Source organism: Diabrotica undecimpunctata, chromosome 3 (assembly GCF_040954645.1).
Source record: "Diabrotica undecimpunctata isolate CICGRU chromosome 3, icDiaUnde3, whole genome shotgun sequence".
In the NCBI taxonomy this organism is placed as follows: Eukaryota; Metazoa; Arthropoda; class Insecta; order Coleoptera; family Chrysomelidae; genus Diabrotica; species Diabrotica undecimpunctata.
Genome location: NC_092805.1, coordinates 26,201,992 through 26,227,259, shown reverse-complemented (window position 1 = coordinate 26,227,259; position 25,268 = coordinate 26,201,992). Strand labels below are relative to the sequence as shown.

At 33.7% G+C, this 25,268-nt stretch overlaps 1 protein-coding gene across 2 annotated transcripts in view; it reads left to right on the top strand.

The window, feature by feature from the left end:
* Window positions 1–23,902, top strand: part of vib (phosphatidylinositol transfer protein vib) — a 76,742-nt gene extending 52,840 nt beyond the window's left edge. For both annotated transcript variants that reach the window (XM_072525543.1, XM_072525542.1), the window contains exons 5-7: window positions 14,968–15,198; window positions 16,228–16,286; window positions 20,122–23,902. In XM_072525543.1, coding sequence (XP_072381644.1) covers window positions 14,968–15,198; window positions 16,228–16,286; window positions 20,122–20,260 — 429 coding nt within the window. In that variant the 3' untranslated portion in view covers window positions 20,261–23,902. The remainder of the gene's footprint in view (window positions 1–14,967; window positions 15,199–16,227; window positions 16,287–20,121) is intronic.
* The last annotated feature ends 1,366 nt before the right edge of the window (window positions 23,903–25,268 follow it).

The following is a 25,268-nucleotide window of genomic DNA, read 5'->3' as shown; positions in this document are numbered from 1 at the left end:
GATTTATCTTCAACAATATGGCTGCTATCAACTGTTCAAAGTTCGGAAGTTTCTATTGGAAGACCCTTATAGTTCCAGCACAAACGAATGGAATTCATACGGCCCCCAATGAAACAACGATACCTTTTAAATTAAGCCACCTGCAATATTTGCTACAACATCGCTCCTAGTCAAAAGTAACATTAGAAAATTAAAAATTAAAAAGTTGTTAGTCATGTTCCTAAGGAAGATTCGTGAACACTTAATAATATTATTAATGAGAAAGTGAAACTCATACGAATACAAACCATACTACAAAGCAAAATATACAGAAGAATAGGTCAAGGAAGAAGGATATCCTGGCTGCACAATCTCCGAAACTGGTTTAACTTGATTAGTTTTTAAGGCAACTCAATGAAATCAGAATGGACATGTTAGTATTCAACATCCTTATAGATAGGTACTATAATAAGAAGCAAAATTAATCGATTATACTCTCAGATCAGTTCCTTGACAATAAAGATCAAAAGCTTCACTACATACAAGATTCACTTCGGATTACCAATCTGAACAATTATCTTCTACTAAATTCAGCGTTTATGCTTACTTCAGACCTGTGCTTCAGCGGCAACCGATGAAGAGAAACAGTAACTAAGATTCTTGTGCGGCGCAGTTGATTTTCTCCAGAATAATATAGACGAACACTCTTGATTCACAGTGTTGTTTGACTAGATAATTCTGTATATTATAGTACTGGTTTGAAACTATTTTAGATAATGGTTCGAATATAGCTAGTTCGTGACAGTGTAACGAATTGTGCGAGGAGAATTGAAGTGATCTACAGGGCATTTAATGAGTAGTTTGATATTTTTTGATTGAAAGTTGTGTTTGAATAAGAATTCAGTGCTTAGTTGGGTTAATTACAAGTTTACCACCCACAAGTTTCTTTGAAAACAGGAAGCAAGGTTTAGATATCTGGGAATGAATAGATATAACTAGTTACGGAGATATTCAAGAAGAAGTACAACAACAACGCTTAAAAGCAAGTAAAGCTGCGGGATCTAAGATCTTAGGGAACACCTAAGACAAGACACAAAAACAAGAATCTGTAAAGCAGCAATTAGACCTATATTAACATACACGGCGAAGACAAGACCTGACACATCTAAAACGAGACAACCACTAGAAACAACAGAGACGACAATACTTCGACGAATATCAGGGAAAAGTCTGTTGGATAGTGAGAGAAGCGAAAACATAAGAAAAGCATTCAATATAGAAGACATAAATGGATAGGTGACAAAACGGAAACAGGAGTGGAACGAACACATTAGTAGAATGGTAGAGCTTAGGATAGTACGAATAGCACGAGATAAGTCACCAAATGGACGAAGAAGTATTGGCAGACCAAGAAAAAGATGGTGCGATAATTTAAACAATTTAGGACGTTAATATTGAAAGAAGAAACAGGCTTTAAAGCCTACATATAAGAAGGAAGAAAAAATTTCTTTGAAGCAGATTCGAAGAAATACTGTACACTGTGTTTATAAAAAAATAATTTTAATGTTGTTGAAGTGTAGAAGAAATTTTAACTATAAGTATGTTTAGGGACGAATTACAAAATTTTTAGAAAAAATAGGTAGGAAACATGCCATTCGATTGCAAATCAAAGAAAGAAATATCCACGATGTTCATAGTTTTAAAAAACGCTCATAGACACATTATTTTAAGATCGCAGTGACTTTTCTGATTTATTTCGTACGTTTTTTTAAAGCAGAACGATTGTGTTAAATATGGTTGACAAAACTGTAGACGCTATTATGTTAGCTTATAATTTCCTCAGCATGCTACTTATCCTTAATATAAAATAGTTTTTACTTTTTCTATGCACTGCCTTCCTATGACCACTTTTTATTTCACTTAGAGTCTAAATAATTATCTATTGACTCAATTAATAAAATTTTACTTAGTTTTCTTGTTTTCTGAGCTGAGTTAACATCAAATCATTTTTTTGTACGGTTTTATACACCCATTGATATTGGACGGCTTTTTTGTAGAAAGGAAACAACCCCAAAATCGTATTCTTGAGTAAATCGATGTTAAAGTTCTGATGGTAATAGAAAATTCAGTTCAGATCAAGAATAGTTTAAACTTAGAACATACATAAGTTTTAAAAATGCAAATGCAACATAATTATTTATTTTTTATTTTTACGCACAACAGGCCCTTAAGGCCTAGGGCATTTTTTTAAAACATAATCCTAATATTAACTAATTACAATTATTTTAAACAAAACTTTAACTTAAATATGTATATGTAACATTCTTAACTGCTCTGAAGGACCTGGTGGACAATATTTCTCCATTCGCTTCTATTTTGTGCTTTTCTTTTCCAGTCCCTCACCTTCACGTGTTTAAGGTCTTCCTCCACTTTACTAATCCACCTCGTTCTGAATCTACCTCTTCTTTTGGGGCCGATTAGATTTCTGGTTATTACTAGTTTAGGCATTCTGTTTGCTGCCATTCTTTCCACATGTCCCAACCATCTGATTCTTTGTGACTTGACGAACTTACTAATGGTAGGTTCTTTGTATAAAGCCATTAATTCATTGTTGGTTCTTCTCTCCCAACCATCTTCTGTCTTCCGTCCTCCGAATATGCGTCTCAATATTTTCCTGCCCCATCTTTCCAGAGTATTCTCTTTCTTCTTATTTAATGTCCATGTCTCACCGGCATATGTTACTCTGGGTCGAATTACTGTTTTATATATTCTGAGTTTACCTTGTCTAGAAACGTATTTTGAGTTCAGTAGGGCTCTTAAACTATGTAATTTTTTTATTCCCTTTTGCTATTCTGGCTTCGAGCTCCCATTTCTCTTTTCCATTTTTATCGAAAACTACACCCAAGTATTCGAATTTGTCCACCCTTTTAAAACTATAGCTTTTACCACTTACAGACCGCACACTAAAGTCTTCTTTTTTCCATTCTGTCCCTCCTATGATCATATATTTAGTTTTATCTTCATTTAGTTCCAATCCGAATTTCTGTGCTTCTTCAATGATTTTCTTTACAACTCTTCTTAATTATTTCTCGGTTTTTGCTAGGATCATTAGATCGTCAGCAAATGCCAAGCACCGGTGCTCATTTTTCATGATCCTTTCTTCCACCTTTATGCTGCATTTACATAAACATAATTATTAACAAATTAAAAAAATATTTACTAATATGAAAATTAATAGTATTATGTGGGTTGGTTCTCTTATGCCAAATAAAATTTATCAGATTCCGTTTAAAGATATTTCATTGGCTACAGCGAACAAAACGTTATTAACAATAATTAAATTTCATGACGATTCGTCATGATATCTACATCGTCTATAATGTCTGTGCCGGTACTAGTTTTGGATTTGATTTTTGTTTTTCATTGAGCCACATAGGTAGTAGTAGATCTTTAAATATTGCTGGTCGGCCCACTTGTTTTTTTCTAATATCTATTTCAGCATAATTTATTATTTGTTTTTCCAAGTCGGCAGTTCCAAAAAATTCGGTAAATATCATTCGCATAACTTTAAATTTGTTTTTTGTCCGACTCGTTTCCATAATTTTTATATAATCATCTGGCAGGTAAAGTCGTTGTTGATGTTTTAGTGCCCATTCCACGTCTAAAAAATCAAAATCATTTTGTAGGAAACTGTGGCCTGATACAAGGAAACGCATGCAAATTCTTTTTAAAGAAGAATGTGACTGCAAGACAGCTTTAAGAATTAATGTCAGTTTAATGTTGCGATTTTGACCGCTACAAGAATTCGACCATAAGATTAATTCAGTTATATCATCATCAGTTGGTGCTACAGCCCTTCGTGAGCCTTGGCCTGCTTTAAAACATTCTTCCATCCTTCCCTATCGAGTGTCTGTCTTCTCCAGCCCCTCACTCCAATCTCCCTCAGATCTTCCTGTACATCGTCCAGATATCTGAGTTTAGGCCCCCCCCCTTCTTCTTCTTCCGACCGGCCTGTTTAGCATAGTTATTTTAGTGGGATCACTCTCATCCATCCGCATAACGTGGCCCACCCACCTTAGGCGGTTTATTTTGATGGTCTTCACAATATCTGCATCACCAAAAAGTCTATAGAGTTCAAAGTTATATCGCCTTCTCCACAGACCCTGTTCGTTTACTCCGCCATATATGGTCCTCAATACTTTTCTTTCAAAGACTCGCAGTAACTCTTCATCTCGGGTCGTCATTGCCCATGTTTCCGATCCGTATGTGAGCACTGGGCGTATTATTGTTTTATAAAGTTTGCACTTTGTTGCTATTGACATACTTCTCGCTCTTAGTTGAGGGCCCAGGCCAAAATAACAGCGGTTAGCCACGCATATTCTTTTTTTTATCTCGTTGGATGTGTTATTTTTGTAGTCTACCAGTGATCCTAAGTAGCAGAATTCTTCTACCATTTCTATCGTTTCGTGTTGCACCTCTAAGTTATTTTGTTGAATTCTTGATATGGCCGGCATATATTTAGTTTTCTGGATGTTAATCAGAAGTCCGATGTTTTCTGCGGCATTTTTGATACGTGTGAAAGCCTCCACTGTTTCATTTTGGGTTCTTCCAATTATGACGATATCATCAGCGTATGCCATTATTTGTATACTACGGGTATATATCGTACCTTTTAAGTTTATTCCCGAATCTCTCATAACTTTTTCTAACGCTAGGTTGAACAGCGTGCATGATAGCGCATCTCCCTGGCGCAGCAGTCCTCTGTTGGTTTTAAATGGTTTTGAAACATCCCCTTGTACGCGCACTTTACATTCGACTTTCATCATTGTCATTTTAATTAATTCTACCAATCCTTTTGGTATTCCTAATTCAATCATCGCCGAATATAATTGGGACCTGTCAATAGTATCGTACGCTGCCTTAAAGTCTACGAAGATGTAATGGCAGTCTATGTCGTAGTCCGTCGTTTTTTCTAATATTTGTCTGGTGGATGATATGTGATCAATGGTAGATTTATTTTTCAAGAAGCCTCTTTGGTAGAATCATATTATATTGTCAGTATACCGTGCCAGTCGTTCGTTAAGTATCAGGGACACAATTTTGTACGCTGTATTAAGAAGGGAAATCCCTCTAAAGTTTGAACATTCAAGAACGTCTCCTTTCTTGTGTATGGGGCATATAATTCCAGTATTCCAATCTCTGGTAACGCGTGGTCTTGCCATACCTGTATTAGTAGTTTGTGAAGGAGGGTTACAAATGTTTGACCGCCACATTTAAATATTTCTGCGGGTAGGTTGTCTGCTCCGGGTGACTTGTTTCTGGCTAGAGACTGAATTGCTTTGTTTATTTCTTCCAAAGTTGGTAGTTCAGTATCCTCCTGTTCTATTTCTATATCATATCTACCTTCAGCTCTACTTTCTCCAATAAGTAGCGTACTAAAATGTTCCTGCCATCTTTCTAGTACTTCCACTCTCCGTTACTCGTTGGCATTCCTCATCAAACCAGTTGTTTCGCTGTCCCTTGGGTACTTCACCCAGCACTTCCTCTGCGGTCTCTTTGAGCGTGGTTTTCATAAACTCCCAATTAGGATATACCTCAAATATATAGCGTCAAAACCTATTATTAGGTTATGAACTCTTTTGCTAACTACAAAGCCTACCCCAAAGATATGTTGAGTTTGATGGCAGCTATAATATATGGTATTCAGATTCTTCTGGAGAGTACCGATCCCTAGCATCTCCTGTATAGCTGTTATGTCCATATTATATTTGTTAAGAGTGTCTAAGAGACATCTCATCGCTCCTGCAGAGTACAATGTTCTCACGTTCCATGATCCAAATCGAATATCCTTTTTTCGTTTGCGAGATTGTCTACATAAGGTCCGTCCGGTTTTTGTTTTTTCAGCTTTCGTAACAATTCTTTTTTTTTTCAGGGTAGGGTTGTTAGCCCTACGCCCAATTCAGTTATATTGTCAGATAAATTTTCTTTAATATGTTTTTTTAAGCATAAACCAATTTCTTGGGCTCCGTCCAGACGTAAAAATGACCTTTTTTGGTAGAACCAGAGTGAATGCCTAAATTATACAACCAAATTTGTCTCTTATAAAACAATCCCGTTGGTAACCGTGGTAATGGTAGTGTTTTTTCTAAATCAAATGTTAGACTCCTTACTGTTTCATTATCTTTAGCCAGTTTAATATCATTCTTCATCTGGTTTCTAACCCTCTGCCAATTTTTTATATGATTGTGGTGTTCTTCCTTGAGTTTTTCTTTTTCGTTGTCAGAAAAGGCATTTTGGATTGTACTGTGATAGTTGTCGCATATATTGCAGGCATCCTTTTTTAATGTTTTAAATTTTAAATTAAATTTGGTTAAAAATATACGTCTGTATGTTTGAAAACTAACTAGATTTTCATTTGCTTCTTTATATTCTCTTTACATCAAAGACAAAGCCATTTCTGGAGGTAGAAATAATTCAGCTTCAGAACATTGGGAACTGCGGTAATAACTTTTGTATTTTAGTATATTGTTTATTTGGCAACTACTACTAAATTTAATCTTACCAGCTGTGACTGTTAAATCGTTTTGCAGAAAGGAACCAAACCGCTTGGATCCTGTCTGCAAGGAACTTTCCCGGTAAACTGATATGTTGGTTTGGTTTGCTCGTTAATAGATGGCTATAGGAACTACCTGCTGGGTTGGATCTGTTTAGGAGTAAAGTATATGACCCGTACTACAATAAGATTGGTATAATAGAAAATCTCATTTTTGTGGATTGGTTCCTTTCTGCAAAAAGCCGTCCGATTATCCTGTAGAGTGTTTTGAAAAATAACTAATCCAGTTTTGATTAAAAATATAGATTATATATATATATATATATATATATATATATATATATATATATATATATATATATATATATATAAATCAAAACCTAATTTAATTATATATAAAATACTCCTTTTGAAATTAATAATGAGTTTATTATTTAAATACTAATTGATTTAAATAATATTTCAAGACACTTGCTAATACGAACCCGCAATAATCTTGCGGTATCACAATGTCTGATAAAAAATATCTATAATCGTAATTATAACATTGTATCATAATTTAACTTTTTCAACTCGCACAAAATATAGGAAATGCTGTATAGTGCAGGTATATCTTTTAATGGTAAAGTTAGGTTTGCACATTTATATGATAAAAGTTACATTTTAAATAATTTTGATTAATTCACCGACGGAAGGATTACAACTAGTAACCTTGATATTTGATTATAAAAAATTACAAGCTGGACTATGACCATAGATACTTTATTTTTTTAACAGTTTTGTAAAAATCTTACATATAAACGTATACAGATTGAACGAATTTAAAACGGAACATACAATTTAATATATGTCTGTTTGAACTGCATTTGAAATAGTGGACCAATATAAAACTTGGACAAAAATAAATCTATACCCGGTGATAGACATTGTATAAAATATCGTTCAACTATCGGTCTCCTTTAAAGGAAAGAGGAGCTTGCCTAATAGTCGGAGAGATAGAGCCGAAATTCTGAACTGATCAGTAATATGACATTTCTCTATTGGAATATATTCATTGTAACTGGGTTAAGACTTTGTCTTACAGGCGGACGCCCCTCGTGGTACAGGGGGTGGCTATACAGGGATGAAGTTGTAATTTTTTTCGGAAAAATTAACGATCGATAATATGGCTGAAAATTTGCCCAGAGTAAGATCTTGGTATAACTAGACGAAATCCCAAAAGGGCGGACGCGAGAGTGGATACATAAGGGGTGGCGGACAGGGATGAAATTGCAATTTTTTGGGGAAAAATTAACGATAAGTAATATGTCCGCCATTTTCATGGCTCATTATTTAGCCCCTAAAAACTCTAAATCCAAAAGAGCGGACAGCTGGGTTGGTACAGAGAGCCATAAAACGGGGTCAAATGTACCACTTGCTTGCGCATTTTAGGTCTCGGTAACAATTTTCAAACTGATTTTATTATGATATTTTTATACCGATTGATTTGAAAATTTGTATGCTCACTTCTGTTACTATTCTGAAAAGCGTCAAGTAGAGTTTTCCTCAAAATTTTCCAAAAAAAATTCCGTAAATGAAAATTTTCGTAATTTTTTGAGGTAAAATCTAATTTGTAAAATCCTTTCGATTTTCTGTCAGTTATACCATGAATTTTTCCAAAAATTTTCAAACGATTTTTCCGATAAGAAAAAAAAATTTAGAAAAACTTTAAAAATTTCGTCATTTTTCTCACTCTCACTGATGTCATCACATTCATCATCTTCGTCACTTTCACTTTCAATAATATCACATTCATTATCTGCTTCATTTTCAATCACTACTTCTCGAATTGATTCTGGCATCTGAGGTCCACTAAACCATTTGAATTTATATGTTTCATCTTCAAACTCCCAACCATGTTCTTCAACAATCAATTCTGTTGGTACTTTTTTATGAGCATTTGTCCAAATATTTGAAATATAATGGGCTCGCAGTAGATGTTGGTGTAATTCATCTTGACATGGTGGTAAGCTTGAAGCATCGAAATTTTTTAGTTTTTTTTTTTAAAGGCTCGTTCATATCATGCAACTTATATTGCCGGTTAAATAGTGAAAATCTGACATCGTTTACTTTTCTTTTTGGAATTGTTCTCGTCAGTCCTGTTCCATATAAGTGACATATGAAAGTTTCTAAGGTTTCAAAAACTTCATTTCAATCGAAGTCAGTTTCACCAAGTTGGATAAAAGCATCTTGATACTTATTACATTTAGCGCATGCGTCTAGAATTACTGCTCTAAATGGAACGCGCATCATTATTATTTTAATATTTTAAAATAATAATGATGCAAAATTAATGTCCAAACAGAATTTGTAAAATTATAATTAACTAATGAAAAAAAAATTCAATCAATTTGAAAGTTAAAAAAAATATTGAAAATATCTAAGTACAAAGTAAATTTAAAAACTTAAAAAATTGATAATTCCACTATTAAATTGATTTTTATTAATAATTATTTGTAAATTGTTTGAAAAGGAATTCTACAAATTGAATTTTACCTATTGATAAATAGAAATAATATATTTTGTATTTGATTATTAATGTAATAATAAATCAAATTTTTCTTATATCTGAACAACCATTATTTATGCAATATAAATTTAAAAACCTTTTTATTGTAATAAAAAATAAGTAAAATTACTATTTGTTATACCAAAAATATTTAATAGTTAACATTATAAAATTACTTTAATTTAATAAAATATCAAATATCAAACATTTATTCAATTAAAAATTAATTCGTAAAATATTTATATTTAAGAAAAAAATGTGATTTGTAAAGTAAATATGACTTTAGTTTGAAAAAAAAAACATTATCATAATATCATTTTAAAACTACAAAATATTCTATAAAAGATTCAGACGATGACGTAGAGTTTTATCAAATGTTTTAGAAAAGTTTTTCTAAAATTTTTTTTTCTTATCGTAAAAATCGTTTAAAAATTTTTGGAAAAAAATCATGGTATAACTTACAGAAAATCGAAAGGATTCTGTAAATTAGATTTTACCTGAAAAAATTACGAAAATTTTCATTTATGGAAATTTTTTTGGAAAATTTTGAGGAAAACTCTACTTGACGCTTCTCAGAATAGTAACAGAAGTGAGCATACAAATTTTCAAATCAATCGGTATAAAAATATCATAATAAAATCAGTTTGAAAATTGGTACCGAGACCTAAAATGCGCAGGCAAGTGGTACATTTGAAACCGTTTTATGGCTCTCTGTACCAACCCAGCTGTCCGCCCTTTTGGATTTAGAGTTTTTAGGGGCTAAATAATGAACCATGAAAATGGCGGACCTATTACTTATCGTTAATTTTTCCCCAAAAAATTTGAAATTTCACCTCTGTCCGCCACCCCTTATGTATCCACTCTCGCGTCCGCCCTTTGGGATTTCGTCTGGTTATACCAAGATCTTATCTTGGCAAATTTTCAGCCATATTATCGATCGTTAATTTTTCTGAAAAAAATTACAACTTCATCCCTGTATAGCCACCCCCTGTACCGCGAGGGGCGTCCGCCTGTAAGGCAAAGTCTTAAACCAGTTACAATGAATATATTCCAATAGAGAAATGTCATATTACTGATCAGTTCAAAATTTCGGCTCTATCTCTTGGACTATAAGGAAGCGATAAGTGGTTTGACAGCATAATAACTGCTTGTGTAGTCTAGTTTTCACAGTGATTCTAGGTAACCTATTTGGGTGGAGTTTTGACTTGTTCTTGAATGAATTCAGAATCCAGCAGCCCGCTGAAGTATTGGATTTTTATAATATAATTATTTGACAACCTTTTGTTGGCCAACCACCTAGAGCGGAGTTGAGCCGAAATACATTGATTTCGTATGTTCCGTTTTAAATTCGTTCAATCTGTATACGGTTTATTTTAAAGATCACTCAGACACGTGGATTTTAAAATTTCTTATGAGTTTCAGTATTTCAATGAACCTCGATCAGTGACAACCATACCCTCAATTTTTTTATAAACGGCAAAGGGGTACTTGTGATACTTTATTTGAAAGATTGTCAAAATCTGATTCCAAAAATTTATTCCACTGATAATTTTTGTTTATTTCTTAACTGATTAAATGGTAAACATATTCCATCGGTCATATTATATTAAATTTCAATAATAAAAACTCAAAATTTTAGTTTATTAGGGGTTCACACAATTCACCTGTTGGCAGTAGTATAACCTATTGTTTGTTTCTCCTCCAACACTCTGTAACATTTGTCTAGTTATGTGTCTGGCATACCTTGAACTTCAAGTAACTCCACAAGAAAGAACTAATGGGGTAAGATCCGGTGAACTCGGTGGCCGTTCTATGGTTCACGTCGTCTTGCAGGATGTCTTATGGATGCTTTGTGATTATGTCGGTTATTATTGATGTATTCTTCGCCATTTAAATTTCTGTGAATGAATAGTTAACCTACGAAATAATTACCCAATATATCTGCTCATATATTATCTTTTCCGGAAATTATATATGACCTTCACGAAACAAAGATTTGTATCAGAGCACTATCTGACTGACCAGAATACATGCAGGAATTATTCGAAGATACACCAAGAAGTTTGACTGAAATAGACAATACCTACGCCACAGAAATAACAAACAAAGAAGTAACTATGGCCATTAAGCGGATTAGAGATAGGAAATCACGAGGAACTGATGAAGTGTAGAGTGAAATTTTAAAGGTATTAGAGGAGGGTGCACCAAATTAACTTGTGTCAACTCCTTGTGCAGATGAGCTTGACTTGGGTCGTTTGATGTTAAGTTTATACCTTACACATCCAATTTTTGCCATATACACTCGCGATCATAAAATCCGGGTCACCTTGAAAATCACCGATATTTCATTTTTAACGAGCTTTATCGTAAATAATAATAACACAAATACAAACTAATGCATGTTTCTGAGAATTGTTGTCGGCTTAGCGGTTTCCTTTGCAACAAAGAATTTCAATAGTGCTGATTTCGTGGAAAAGTGCACACTTCCCAAAATGAACGGTACCTGTAACTGCCGCTTGTTTTAAATGTCACATTTGTACTTCGACTTTCTGTTCAAACGCAACGAACAAACGTTTATTATTGCCACCACTAGTGTTTAGTAGTGCCATTATTAGTGTTTATTATTGTTTATTTTTTGCCAAAAATATTCTTGACTGTTGTTGAAATGGCACAAATTGTTGCGCTTGTGAAAGACGGTCACACTCAACGGCAAGTCGCAAGAACTGTTGGCGTAAGCCTTTCTACGGTTCGACGAGTGCTTCAACGCTTTCAGGAGAAGAGTTTGCTATCCAGACGACCTGGCTCTGGACGAAGAAGAATGACCACGGTACGAGATGACCGTATTATGATGATTTTAGGCTTTACGAATCCGGACCTCAACTGCGATTATGCATCGTAATCGTCTACAGGAAGTACGAAATCGCAATGTTAGCGTTGCAACAGTCAGGAGAAGATTTCGTTCTTTTGGACTATCTTCTCGGGTAATGGCTACAGGACCGCCACTTCGCCTGGCGCATCGAGTTGCACGACTAGCTTTTGCTCGACAATACGCGCATTGGGGAATTAACGATTGGAGCAAAGAGTTATTCTCAGATGAATCCCGTTTCTGCCTAACTGGATCCGATGGACGTGTAAGAGTTTGGAGGAGAACCGGTGAATGATTTTCACAAGCTTGCATTGCTCCAAGAATGCTATTTGGTGGAGGCTCGGTCATGGCTTGGGGAGGTGTATCTTCCGACTTCCGCACAAAATTACCCTTCATCGAAAATGGGTCCTTAACTGCACGAAGGGACATTACGGAGATTCTGGAAGAACATGTTATGCATACCATGGCAAGGCTTGGAGAAAACGTCGTTTTTCTGCAGAACAACGCGCGAACGCACGTTGCCACGATCAGTATGCAATACTTGGACGAGGTTGGAATTACGAGGTTACCCATGCCAGCTAGGTCTCAGGACCTGAATCCCATCGAACATATCTGGGACGATTTGAAAAAACGTATTCAAACCCTAACATCTCCTCGTAACAACGCACAGGAGCTTAAGGATATGTTAGTGAGAGAGTGGAATAACATACCACACACGTAATCCGGAGAAAAATTGAGAGTATGCCCCGTCGTCTGCAAGAGGTCATTAGAGCAAGTGGAGGCAATACACGATATTAGTCATTGAAATTTCACTGACATTTTACCACGTTCTGTATTTTCCATTTTTTTCGTATGCCTGTTTTATCAACAATTTGGTTTCTTTTCCGCTTTTTCAATAAAAACAATAAAAAACCGTTTTTTTTCTTTCAAAACAAACATTGATGACAAATAAAAAATACGTTAGCCTAAAAAAAGGTTATTACTGCACCAGAGGCAAAAATATTCCAGAAACTTTAAATTTTCAAGGTGACCCGGATTTTATGATCGCGAGTGTATATTTCTTTCGTAATGATAAAAGAAAATCTATACAAATATCTATAAAATATCTACAAAGAATCTATACAAATTATAAATGTATATAAAAATGACAATTATGAAGTCAGTCAACTCTACAAACACACTAGACAGTTCAAAATATATTAATAATAACCAATATCAACAGTGTGTCAATTTGGTTATTATTTCCAATTAAGTAGTTTCGTTTGCATCTAAAAATGCATTGACCACGACGAAACTCAAGCGATTATTTATTAATCGATTAACTTATTATTACCAATATAATATCGCCCTTGACAAATACCTTGACCTATTCGCACGGCCACTTAACTATGCATTCGTCTTAAGAAAATCACCGTCTTATTTCCATTTAAAGATTATCAATAATGGGCCTAGTGCCAAAAAGTTGATTTTCAGTTGTTCATTTATTTTTTATTTTAATATTTTTATTTTAATTATTTCTAGTTAAATAGAAATAATTCATATTATCTAATATTTGTGTTGAATTCTTTTCACGCAGTTTTTTCACGTAGAAAAAATTCTTTACAATGAATAAATGAATCAGTCATACACATACATCGATCCCCTTTTTGTCAATATTTTTAGGTTAGGATTCATTTCCTGTCTTCAGGTTTGTGATAAGAACCTGAGTTCAATCAGCTTTCAACGTCTCTTTTGCGTTAATTTTCTTTGCTATTTATTCGTCACACCAATGAGTATGGTGTATCATATTACATAACAGGATCACAGCACTTAGCTAACGTTATAAGTTGTTAGCATTGGTAGTTATTTTTGGAATTTAACTAATTTTTTGTACATGGCGTGTTCAATTATGTCCAGTCCTCCTTTTAGAGTTCAGAGTCCATTACATGATATAAAGTAGTTCAGTGAAATTGAGAAAATTTAGTCTAAAGTAATATACAAAGAGTTCTAAGAACTCTTTTTCTTCTTCCTTTTTGTATGTAGGCTTTAAAGCCTTTTTCTTTTTCAATATTAGCCTCCTAAATTGTTTAAATTATCGCACCATCTTTTTCTTGGTCTGCCAATACTTCTTCGTCCATTTGGTGACTTATCTCGTGCTAATGGTACTATCATGTCCTCTGCCATTCTACTAATGTATTCGTTTCACTCCTGTTTCCGTTTTGTCACTCATCCATTTATGTCTTCTATATTGCACGCTCTTACGTTTTGGCTTCTCTCCTCTTGAAATCCATGATATTCGTCGGAGTATTTTCATCTCTGTTGTTTCTAGTAGTCGTCTCGTTTTAGATGTGTCAAGTCTTGTTTCCGCCGTGTTAGTTTTTCATTTATCTTAGCCTGTATTCGATTATGTAAGTAGATGTTTTCGATGGTTTGTATAATATTGATTGGTATGTTTCTTTTATACAGTGGGTGTAAGACGTCTTCGACTTTTATGCGATCGAAAGTCTTTGTCAGGTCTATAAAACATGGATATGTTGGTTTATTGTACTCGATGGCCTTTCCTGTGATTTGTCTTAGTACAAATACGGCGTCTACGCAGGATCTTCTGGATCTGAATCCTTGTTGTTCATCTGATAAAGTTGTTAGTTTATTGATTTTGTTGGTTAGGACTTTTGTGGTAAGCTTAAGTGCGGTTTTCAGTAGATTTATACCTCTATAATTGTTGGGGTCTTGTTTATCTTCTTTCTTGAACATTGGTATCATTATGCTGTTTCTCCATGCTTATGTATGAAGAAAGCACAGAATGTAATAGATTGTAGCTTACAGTATATTATAAAATTGACAATAAGCATTTATTTTTATAAATTAATATTAGATTTACCAATCATTGTTAATTTTGGTATCGAAAACTTATGTCTAACAGGTTATATGTTATCATCCAATTTGAACATTGTTGGCGATGGCATTTCCTCACTATTTTCTTATCTAACTAAATCGTTTTTGGCAATTATTTCATTATACGTTTAATCTCATCTATTTTAGGTTCATGACTTACCGAGTGACAAATTGAAACAAAGAGAAGTGGTACACATCGACATCGCTAATGATGCTGTATCGTCTGGAGATTACAAAGATGACGAAGATCCTACTAAGTTTAAATCTCAAAAGACAGGGAGAGGACCTCTTGTCGGTCCTGATTGGAAGGACAAAGTCAATCCTGTGATGACGTGTTATAAATTAGTAACTGTAGAATTCAAATGGTTTGGTTTACAGGTAATTGAAATTTGTTTATGTCATTATACTCAGCACTACAGAGCTAAATAAAAAAATATTTTAATTAAAGATGCACCGGAATTTCCGCGGTACTACTAATCTGGCCAATTGGCCCGAACTGCCGTTCGTGTCGAATCAGCATCATGATCCGGCCGGAATTTGGAAGATTTTTAAAAATCTGAAAGAATTTGAAAGAATTCCCAGCCCAGAACTGGGTGAGGATTCCCCTATTTACTGCGAAGCAAAAGAATGAATTGAAATCGCTACACTGTCGCCAGTTTTATAAATATTTTGGTGTATAGCTATAGATGTGTAAAATTTGTATATATAATCAAATTTTCTACTTTAGAAGCTAAAGTATAAAATTTCATTACATTTAAAGTTTGAATAAATAACATTAAGCGATTGGAAAACTTCCTTATATTTAGGTCCGGATCCGGCCGGAATTCCGGAGTCCGGTCAGGTTAGCGTAATTTCGGTTCCAGCCGGATTGGCCAGGTACCCGATCCAGTACATCCCCAATTTTAATCCTTTCGGATTGTTGTTGAAGTTAGTCTAGTGCTGACTGAAGTTAGCTATCAGTCAGTATTATTAGCACTCCCAAGTCATTTTGAAATCCCAGCACTCCCAAGTCATCCCATCCCATCACAATGGGATTTGGACAGCTACTATACATATGTATTCTCTTAATGTTGGCTGAGATAAAATGGAAGTCCCAGGGAGACATGCCCCAGGGAGTTTAATTGATGCTGATGGTATCGTGTAAGTAGTATATAATACTGAGACACAGAAATGGAAAAAATACGGACATACATACAGTAGATAGAGAAGGAAGTGAACTGTGACAGAAGTGAATATGGAACATTGAAAAAGGGATTGCTCGATAGTTTAGCGAAATAACTCCGTTACTGCAACATGAGTAGTTTATTAGTTTCATTGTAGAAGCTACTGCAGTCAAAAAATTTTCAAACGCTACAATATAAAATTCTTTTCATTTCTGATTATTATTATAAATCTTTATTGTTTTAGACGAGGATAGAAAGTTTTATACAAAAATCTGAAAGGCGGCTATTTACAAATTTCCATAGGTAAGTTTTGATAAAAACTCATTAATTTATTAAATCTATTTATAAATTGTGTGGAAAGATCGTATGGGGTGTGGAAACGTAGGTTTCCTATCCTCTCAATGGATATGCGGGTGTTATTGGAACAATCACAGGCAATAATAGTCGCAACTGCCATTCTTGACAATATTGCCATAGAAGAACATGAAGAAGAGCCACCAAATGAATTAGGTAATTTATTTTAAAAATAGTAAGGTAAAAAAGATAACTTTTAAACTTAAAAATTTTAATTATTTTATTCATGTAAGAATTCAAATATTCTTTTTGTTTTCTAGGTCGGCCGGTAATATCTTAATCTCTGACTCATGTTTTTCAGCAAGTCGTTTTTCTTTTTTTTCAGCCTCTTCTTTTAGCAAATTTATTTGGAAATTATGTACTCTATTTTTTTTTGCTAATTCTTAGAATGTAACAATAAATAAGTCTGAATATTCAAAAACAGAATTTTATAAATTACTTACCTACAATTTCTTTAAATGTCTCCACTAAACTCACAAACGCATCAATTTCATTTGCAGTAAAGTTGTTGCAATGCTTTTTTTCCATTTTAATTTATTAAACCAATGAGCACAAAATGATATTAAGAAAATAAAGACAAACAATTATAAAAGTAAATTATCATCATCATCATCATCAGTGGTGCTACAGCTCTAGTTGAGCCCTGACCTTCCCCAGTCTATTTCGCCAGTCGTTTCTGTTCATCGCCAACCGTTGCCAATTTGCCGCGCCGATTTTCCTTGCGTCCTCGTCCACACCGTCCCTCCATCTCAGTCGTGGTCTGCCTCTACTCCTATTTCCCACTGGGACCGATAATAGAGTTCGTCTGGGTGGATAATTTTCATTTGGTCTTGACACATGTCCAGCCCATCTAAGCCTACCTATTTTTATGAAGGATATTACATCTCTACCATTTACTATTTTTTTATACTTCTCGTACAATTCGAAATTATATCGCGTTCTCCAAATACCATTCTCACAGAATGCGCCCATTATTCTTCTTAGTATCTTCCTTTCGAAGACGAGCAGAAGATTTGCGTCTGTTTTGGAGATGGTCCATGTTTCTGACCCATATGTCAGCACTGGTAGGATGAGTGTTCTATATATTATTAGTTTGGTTTTCTGGCTTAAATTTCTGTTTTTTAGCTGCTTTCTTAGTCCAAAATAACATTTGTTTGCTAGCAGTACCCTCCGTTTTACTTCTTCAGATATGTCATTATCGTTTGTTATGAGAGAACCCAAATATGTAAACTTATTTACTACCTCAAAATTATATTGGTCTATACTGAAGTTTTCTTCGGCGTTTCTAGCTCTATCTCTGTTATTTGGAATAGATGCTAACATTTTGGTTTTTTCCTCGTTTATTTTAAGGCCCATATTTTGTGCGGCTGTCAAGAAGGTGGAAGTCATCTCTTTAAGTCCTCGTGTAGTACGTGCGATCAAATCCAGATCGTCAGCGTAAGCCATAATCTGCGTTGATTTATTAAAGATTGTTCCCCTATTGTGTAACTCGGCATCTCTTATAGTCTTTTCTAACGCTATATTAAAGAGAAGGCACGCCAGCGCGTCTCCCTGCCTTAACCCTGCATAGGTTTCAAACGCTTGTGACATATCGCCTTGTATTTGCACTCTGCAGATCACTTTACTCATAGTTGTTTTTACGAGCCTTATTAAATTATGGGGAATGTTAAGTTCATTCATGGCTTCGTATAATTTACCTCTTAGGACGCTATCATACGCTGACTTAAAGTCCACAAAGAGATGGAACGTGTCAATATTAAATTCATTGGTTTTTTCTAAGATTTGACGTAGCACAAAAATCTGGTCAATTGTTGACCTACCTGGCCTAAAACTGCTTTGATACTCACCAAGGATTTCTTCCAAGTACGTACTTAAACGGCTGTACAGGGTGTTGGAGAATATTTTGTACATTGTATTCAGAAGAGTTATACCCCTATAATTTTTACATTCCAACAAATCTCCCTTTTTGTGCAGTGGACATATGATTCCAGTGCACCATTCCTCTGGCATTTGTTCTTCTTCCCAGACTTTGACTATTATGTTGTAGTGTAAAAGTAAATTATATGTTAGGTAAATATTATGCCCCTGTCATTGTCAGGAAATTAGCGACTCTGTCATTCATTAGAACTACAAGTCTATTACTCTCAATATGTATACTGTCGTCACTCAAACATTGTACAACGCGCAATCAGTTATACTTCGAATACCTCTAGGTATAAGTTAAACATGGAATAACTGTACTGTATTTTATACCTACATTGTAGAACCGGCCCTTATCCTTCTGGTTTTGGAAGGGTCTACTAACTATAAATCTTCCAGCTTGTAAAGGGAAAAGTATTCCAAGATATTTTTATATTCTATTTTTTTTTCGTTAGAATTAATATTACCATCATCATCCTCGTTCCTAGAGGGCCTCCATCTTCTCAAGTTTTCCGCGTCAGACTGTGTTATTTTTTACTTGGATCTTCCAGTTAAGAAGTCTCAGCAAGGATAGCTACCACAATTTTTTTTTGTATTTTCTATGACATCAAAGTTCTCACCAAGAAATCGAGGCAACCCTAATTTGCGACCATTTTTGCAATAACTTCTGGTAAACAATCGGTTATACCAATCAGAAGTAACTTTCTTAGATCTTCTAAAGCAATTGTTGCCACATTTTGACACCAGATTTTGACACAAAAGTTGCATTTTCTTTGACACATTTGGAGAACGGATCACTTTTGTTGGTTTTTCCTCATCGTGAAACACTCACACAGCGGATTGGCGTTTATTTTCCTGTTCGTAAGATTCATCGCCGTTAACAATACTATAAAGGTTTTTTGAGCATCTTTTGTTGAACTATTTTTTTGCCCTTCTGTGAGCAAATGAGGGATCCAACGAGAAACCGACTACGTAACACCCAGTTCACGTAGGATCTTTTGGATCGAGGTCTTTGATATGCCCAAAGATGCCTCTATCTCCCGGTACGTTAATTAGCTGACTAACCGCATAAATGTTTTGCTGTGTGACTGCTGTTTTGGGTGGACCTGGCCTGGATTCGTCGCTGAGACTGGAGCGACCATGTTGAAATCGCAATACCAGCGGGAAATAGTCGACTGGTGGGATGCTTCATTTCCAAACACAGAAACCATTTCAGCGAGACGTTGCTGTTGGGATAATCCTCTCAGAACATTGTAAACAATTACTCGAAATTGTTCTAGGCTAAGATCTATCTTTCGACTGACTTGCTAATTTCAAAAATTCACTCTATCTACACGACTTGTTGTATCGGAATGAAACTCTGGATGTATGTCAACAAAAGATTGAGGTTAAATTTGTGTCGGAAGATTTTATGGGTGGCGCCCTCTAAGCGGTATCCAAAGCTAAAAGACAAACCTTATATTTCGAAATATTCAGAATTCTTGGGTGGCCCTTATCGATATGCGTTAACATAGATTATTTAGAATATTTAAAAATAAATAAATACTGTAACGGCATCTTTGGCGGCATTATGTAAATACCTTTATTAAAGGTGATTATTTAGAATATTTCTAAATAGACTGTAACGGCATTTTATAATACTATTAAAGAGATAACTTTTAAGCGGATTTTTATTTTAATAGTTGAACAGCCTGGGGTGGTAATAATGTAACGGAAATTTTATTAACACGGCATACAATAATTTCTTGAGAATTACTTACAAAAACCTAACTTAAATAAACGAAATTTAAACAAAATATAACGTATCGGCTTTTCGACACGTTACAACATCACTATATATACTTATATTTAATTTGTTTTTCAGACAAGTTTTCTGTTGGATGGACCGCTGGCACGGTCTGACGATGGAAGACATTCGTGCAATAGAAGATAAAACAAAAGAAGAACTAGAAGCTCTCCGTCAAAAAGGTGAAGTACGCGGTATGAAGGCCGATACCGAATAAATAGCCAAGTAAAAAAGAGTCAAAGTAAAAAAAAAACAAACGAAAAACCAATTAAAACGCAACCATGATTTAGATGAATTTAAATTAAGTTTCCATACCACACACCAAAATGATGTTAAATATTGTTTGAGTTGAGATGTTCTGTACTGAAATTCGTGAGTTATCTACGGAAATTTGAACAGCAATGCAACAGTGTATGGTGTCATTCAGTTTGAAGTTATCCAGATAGATTACTTTTATCCATATTGAAGCAATTTACATTTGTACATTGAACAGGCAGGAGTAGAAAATAATTCACACTACTTTATCTTTTGATCTTTACTAGCTATTTATGATCGATTCTCAGTAATTATTTCTTAAGATGTTTTGATGGTTTCAGATTACGAACTTTTTATTCTTCATGTTTATCAAAATAACATTTTTTAAATTACTTTTTTTAAACTATATTCTTCTATAAAATGCTTTTCATGTTGTTGTCTCAGGTAGTTTCGATATGAAGCAAAAATTGGAAGAACATTGGAAACAGTATCCAGATTGTTTAAAGGAAATCAGTGCAACAATAAGAAACCGGTTAAAAACGTCATCTAGATTGTAAAATAGTAGTCAGTGTTGTTAAACATGGATAAACATCCAGCCAGATCTCGAAATGGTCAAAGTGGTAAAGGATCTAACAGTTACATTACTTAGACTGTCAGTGAGCAGTCTTTTTGATCTTAACTTTAAAGACTAGGACTATTTTTGAACATCTGACTTGTCAACTGTCAATCCGCAAAAAATAATCATCCAGAAGCAGGCGCCTTTGTCTCGATTCACAAACTAGTCAGACTCTTGTAAAGCAACTTGCCAACAAAACTGAAAAACATCATACAAACTGTCAAAAATTAGTCAATATGTTAAAAACAGCTCTCTATTGTAACAAGAAGAGAAATTAATTGAGAAATAAAGAAATGTACTTAAAAAGCTGTTTCTGAGATTGCTAATTTTAGACCGAGATTCAATATACTTTACAAAATTTAATATAAAAACATTTTTTTGTATCCTAAAGAATTCTCTTCTCTTCCATTATAACTTTTGAGCGATGCCTCACGATATTTTAATGCAGGACCGTCTCATCAAGTTGAGACACCGACATTCCGGAAAGAAAAGTTTTGGATAAGGGTGACATGGGGTTTTCCGAATGTCCTAGTCTTGAATTTCAGTATTTTTAAGTATAAAGTGGTTTTTAAATTATTTTTTATTAGTAAGGTGCATTTATGTCTCTTTTTTTTGTAGAAAAAAACTGAATAAGTACATATATTTGTATATACAGGTAGTTCCAACGGTTCGTACGTTTTAATGAATTGTTTATCTACAGAAAAATCTACACTGTTGTATATATTTTCTACTATTTTTATCATTCAACTTAAATTGTGACCTCTGATTATATCGAATTTAATTAAAAACATTATTTCATTTAAAAGGTCATAAAAATTTATTTTCATTGAGAGTAGGTTTGAATGAATACTGGATGGGATGCCTACGAATTAAATATAATTTTAACTTACAAAAAATCGTTTTTTTACATTGATAATTAAATTATTAATAACAATAATTAACCCGATAGACATGGTTTATGTGGTTATGTTTAACCTAAACACTTGCTATTATAATATTGTGCAGTCTTGCTCACGCTCGTGACGGTTATTAGAGAGAGAAACATTACTGAAAACTACACTGGGTGCAAAATTAACCGGACAGTCAGATTTTTCCTAAAAACTGGCGTTTAAAATGCTCCCGATTGAGTGTTTAATAATAAACAAAATTTAAAAAGACAAATTTATTACAACTCAAGAATTTGACACAGAAAAAACAATACACAACAAAAATTTAAACGGAGAATGAAAGATTACATTATTATCGAGGGCAGAAAGTCCCTGAAAACTTCTATAATGTGTATGTTAGTAAGTTACATGGTGAAAAAGATGATTAAGTGTGATTTTTAATTTAAAATAATATCTCATTCAAAAGAAACTTTTGTTTATTCTAAGGGACTTTCGGCCCTCGGTAATAATGTAATTTTTCATTCTGCGTTTAAATTTTTTAAAAATATTTATTAGTTTTCTCAGGATTCGAAAAAATGAATGCATTAAAAAGCATTGACCCGAAATTTTGCGCGACTACATACTTAAGAGTATAAATTTTCAAATTTTTTATAAAGGTTCTATAAATTATGCAACCAATAATACAACGCAATATCTCACTCACCATAAATTTCAACTTGTATGTAGTATTCGATTCTATTCACCACATAATAGAGCAAATTGATATTTTTGACAACTATGGACCTTTTAACTAGACAAATTGTTTTTATTAAATTTGACGTATGAGGTATGAGTTAAGATCATTAACCTCTTATCTTGACCTGCGCAGATATAATGGTCGAATAAAGCTGAGTTTATTCCTGTATATTCCACTATAATTAGTGTAAGTATACCTTTATACAAAATAAAACGCCCTAAAAATGGAATTAAAAGGAAGGGGGAAAGACGATATGAAGACAGCGTTCATAAAATGTCACAGAATGTATATACTAGTATGAAAAAAGACATTATGACCTCTGTTATCTATTAATCCTTCCCGATTGTCTTGAATTACTGGGAAGTATCTTTTCCTTTGTACCTCGCACGTTTCAAGCGTCGATTTTAGCTAAATTTGGAAAGTTTTCTCAACAAGCTGTCTACTAAAATGAGTGCAAAAGTTAGATTCAGAACTAGTTCCATATCATGCGATCTGTTCTTATTGCGCCTCTGACCATCGATTGAAAGAAAAACCATATTGCATTGATTTATAATTATGTAATCACTAAAAGTATATTATGGAAAGGGGAACGAGACGATACAAAGACCTAATAGACACTTGTCCTATTAAGAAGATTTAAATTTCACAAATGAAATTTTAAATTAGTAATTGTTGGCCTTAAATCTGAAACTAGAAAGAATATTGTCTATGTATAAAACAAATAATTTAAATATAATAACATAAACCTTTTTACAATAGATTTCATTTTGTGGTTAGTTTTAGATTGTGATCTTGTTCTAACATACAGGCATTGACAATTAAGTTTTATCGTCCAGTTTTAATACAGTCCTTTTTGCTGGCATTTAATAATTAAAGTATGCAATGAAACAGTGACCGGCACAAGTTTCTATGAATAAGAGATCACTATCAAACACTTATTCCTCAGATACGCCACTGAATAATAGCTGAACTTCCGACCGTTTAGATGATCCGTCAACTCGACGCTAAAATATTTCTAAAAATTATACTTTTTGGAAGAACCTTTGTTATATTTCCTATATATACATTTAACATTTTCACGCTTTTCTTTTATAAAACAAAACATTTTCATAGACTGTGATTTCCGTTCTAGCCGTTGGGGCTTCCTGTATAAAAAGGTAGTTACCAATTTTTACTAATATATCTTTGGGGGTGTTTATTATTTTTACAAGGCAGTCACAGGGCCTATCTTATTCAAAACAACAGGTAATTTTTCCAGTGCAAATGTTTAGGGAAAAATAATGAAATATGGTTTTTTAGTATAAGACGCAAAATTTTTTATATTGTGTTACCTTTTTGTTTGAATAAATTGTTTATTTTATAGTATTTTTGTTTTTTATTTTGTTGATTTTTCATTATTTTTCCACGTAGCCCATTTTTGATCTTATAGGTTTGTTTGCAAATGATGCACGGTAAGTCCGCTACAGATGTGCTTCAGTTTTTAGTGCAAAAGTGTTTTTAAAGATGGGGGTGCATGTATGACCAGTCTATAAACAATCTAAAAGGTTTAAGGACGTACATGTTTTTTATTGGTTATTTGTATATAAGTACTTAATGTCTAATAGTTAAAAAACGATAAGAGAAAGACTGGAACACTTTAATGATTTTTAGCAGTAGTAGTAATTGAGACCCAAACCGTCGCAAAACTTTTAATCTCAGTTTGGCTTTCACGTGCCTCTGTTGACAATTGGGAATATGTAAAATGAATGTAGTTTAAGACTTTTCCTCACAAAAATTTTTAACCATTTTTTCGTATTGTTTTTTGTAAACAATCATGGAAACTTTTCTGCATAACGTGTCACAGCTGCACTAGAACATCCTAAACATTCGCCTAAGGTTAATAACATGTCAGTGTATTCAACATTTGAGTACATTTTGATTTGATTTTACAAATAACAAGGTTTCAAAACTCTAATTATTGTTGATTTATCGTCATAACAATCAATAAATGTCAGATTTCCATGGCACACTTGGAGAAAATAGAGGTATACCTATCAGAACTTTATCATTACTACCAGCATCAATTATTACTTCATAACTTTCAAATCAAAATATTCCGAAAACGGTACACAGTATCGAGTTTTACCAAGAGTACCTTTTTCGTGTAAAATTGAATGATGTTTAAGTTTACTTGAAATTTTGATTAATAATTATACTCTTAAAAAAGTTATATTGACTAATACTTAGTACGATCCGTGTAACTAGCGCCCTCTATGAGAATCAGATATAAAAACAAATTTATGGGATGTATCAGCTTCCAAAACATATTCGTATAAATTTTTATTACAATGTTGCCAGTAGTTTCGGCAAAATCGTAAAAAATGCGTAAAATTTTTTTTCTTCAACGCACTGTATCTTGAAAACGGATGGCGTTACAAAAATTTTTTACTAACCAAACCCCAATTATTTTTTAGTTTTTTACCTACCCTAGAGACGGGGTTACCTTTTTTTGAAACACCCTGTATATATATATATATATATATATATATATATATATATATTACGTAAATTATATTTTATTAATGCTAGAATGATGGACACAAGAAAGAAAATGGGATAAGTGGAAGAATGGTGTATTTTTGACATAAAGACGCCAAACTTATGTAGTAAAAGTACATTTTGGTAGAAATCAGTTTTTATCTAATATAATTTACAAAGAATTAGGGAAGAAATGTGTGCCCAAAAATATCTT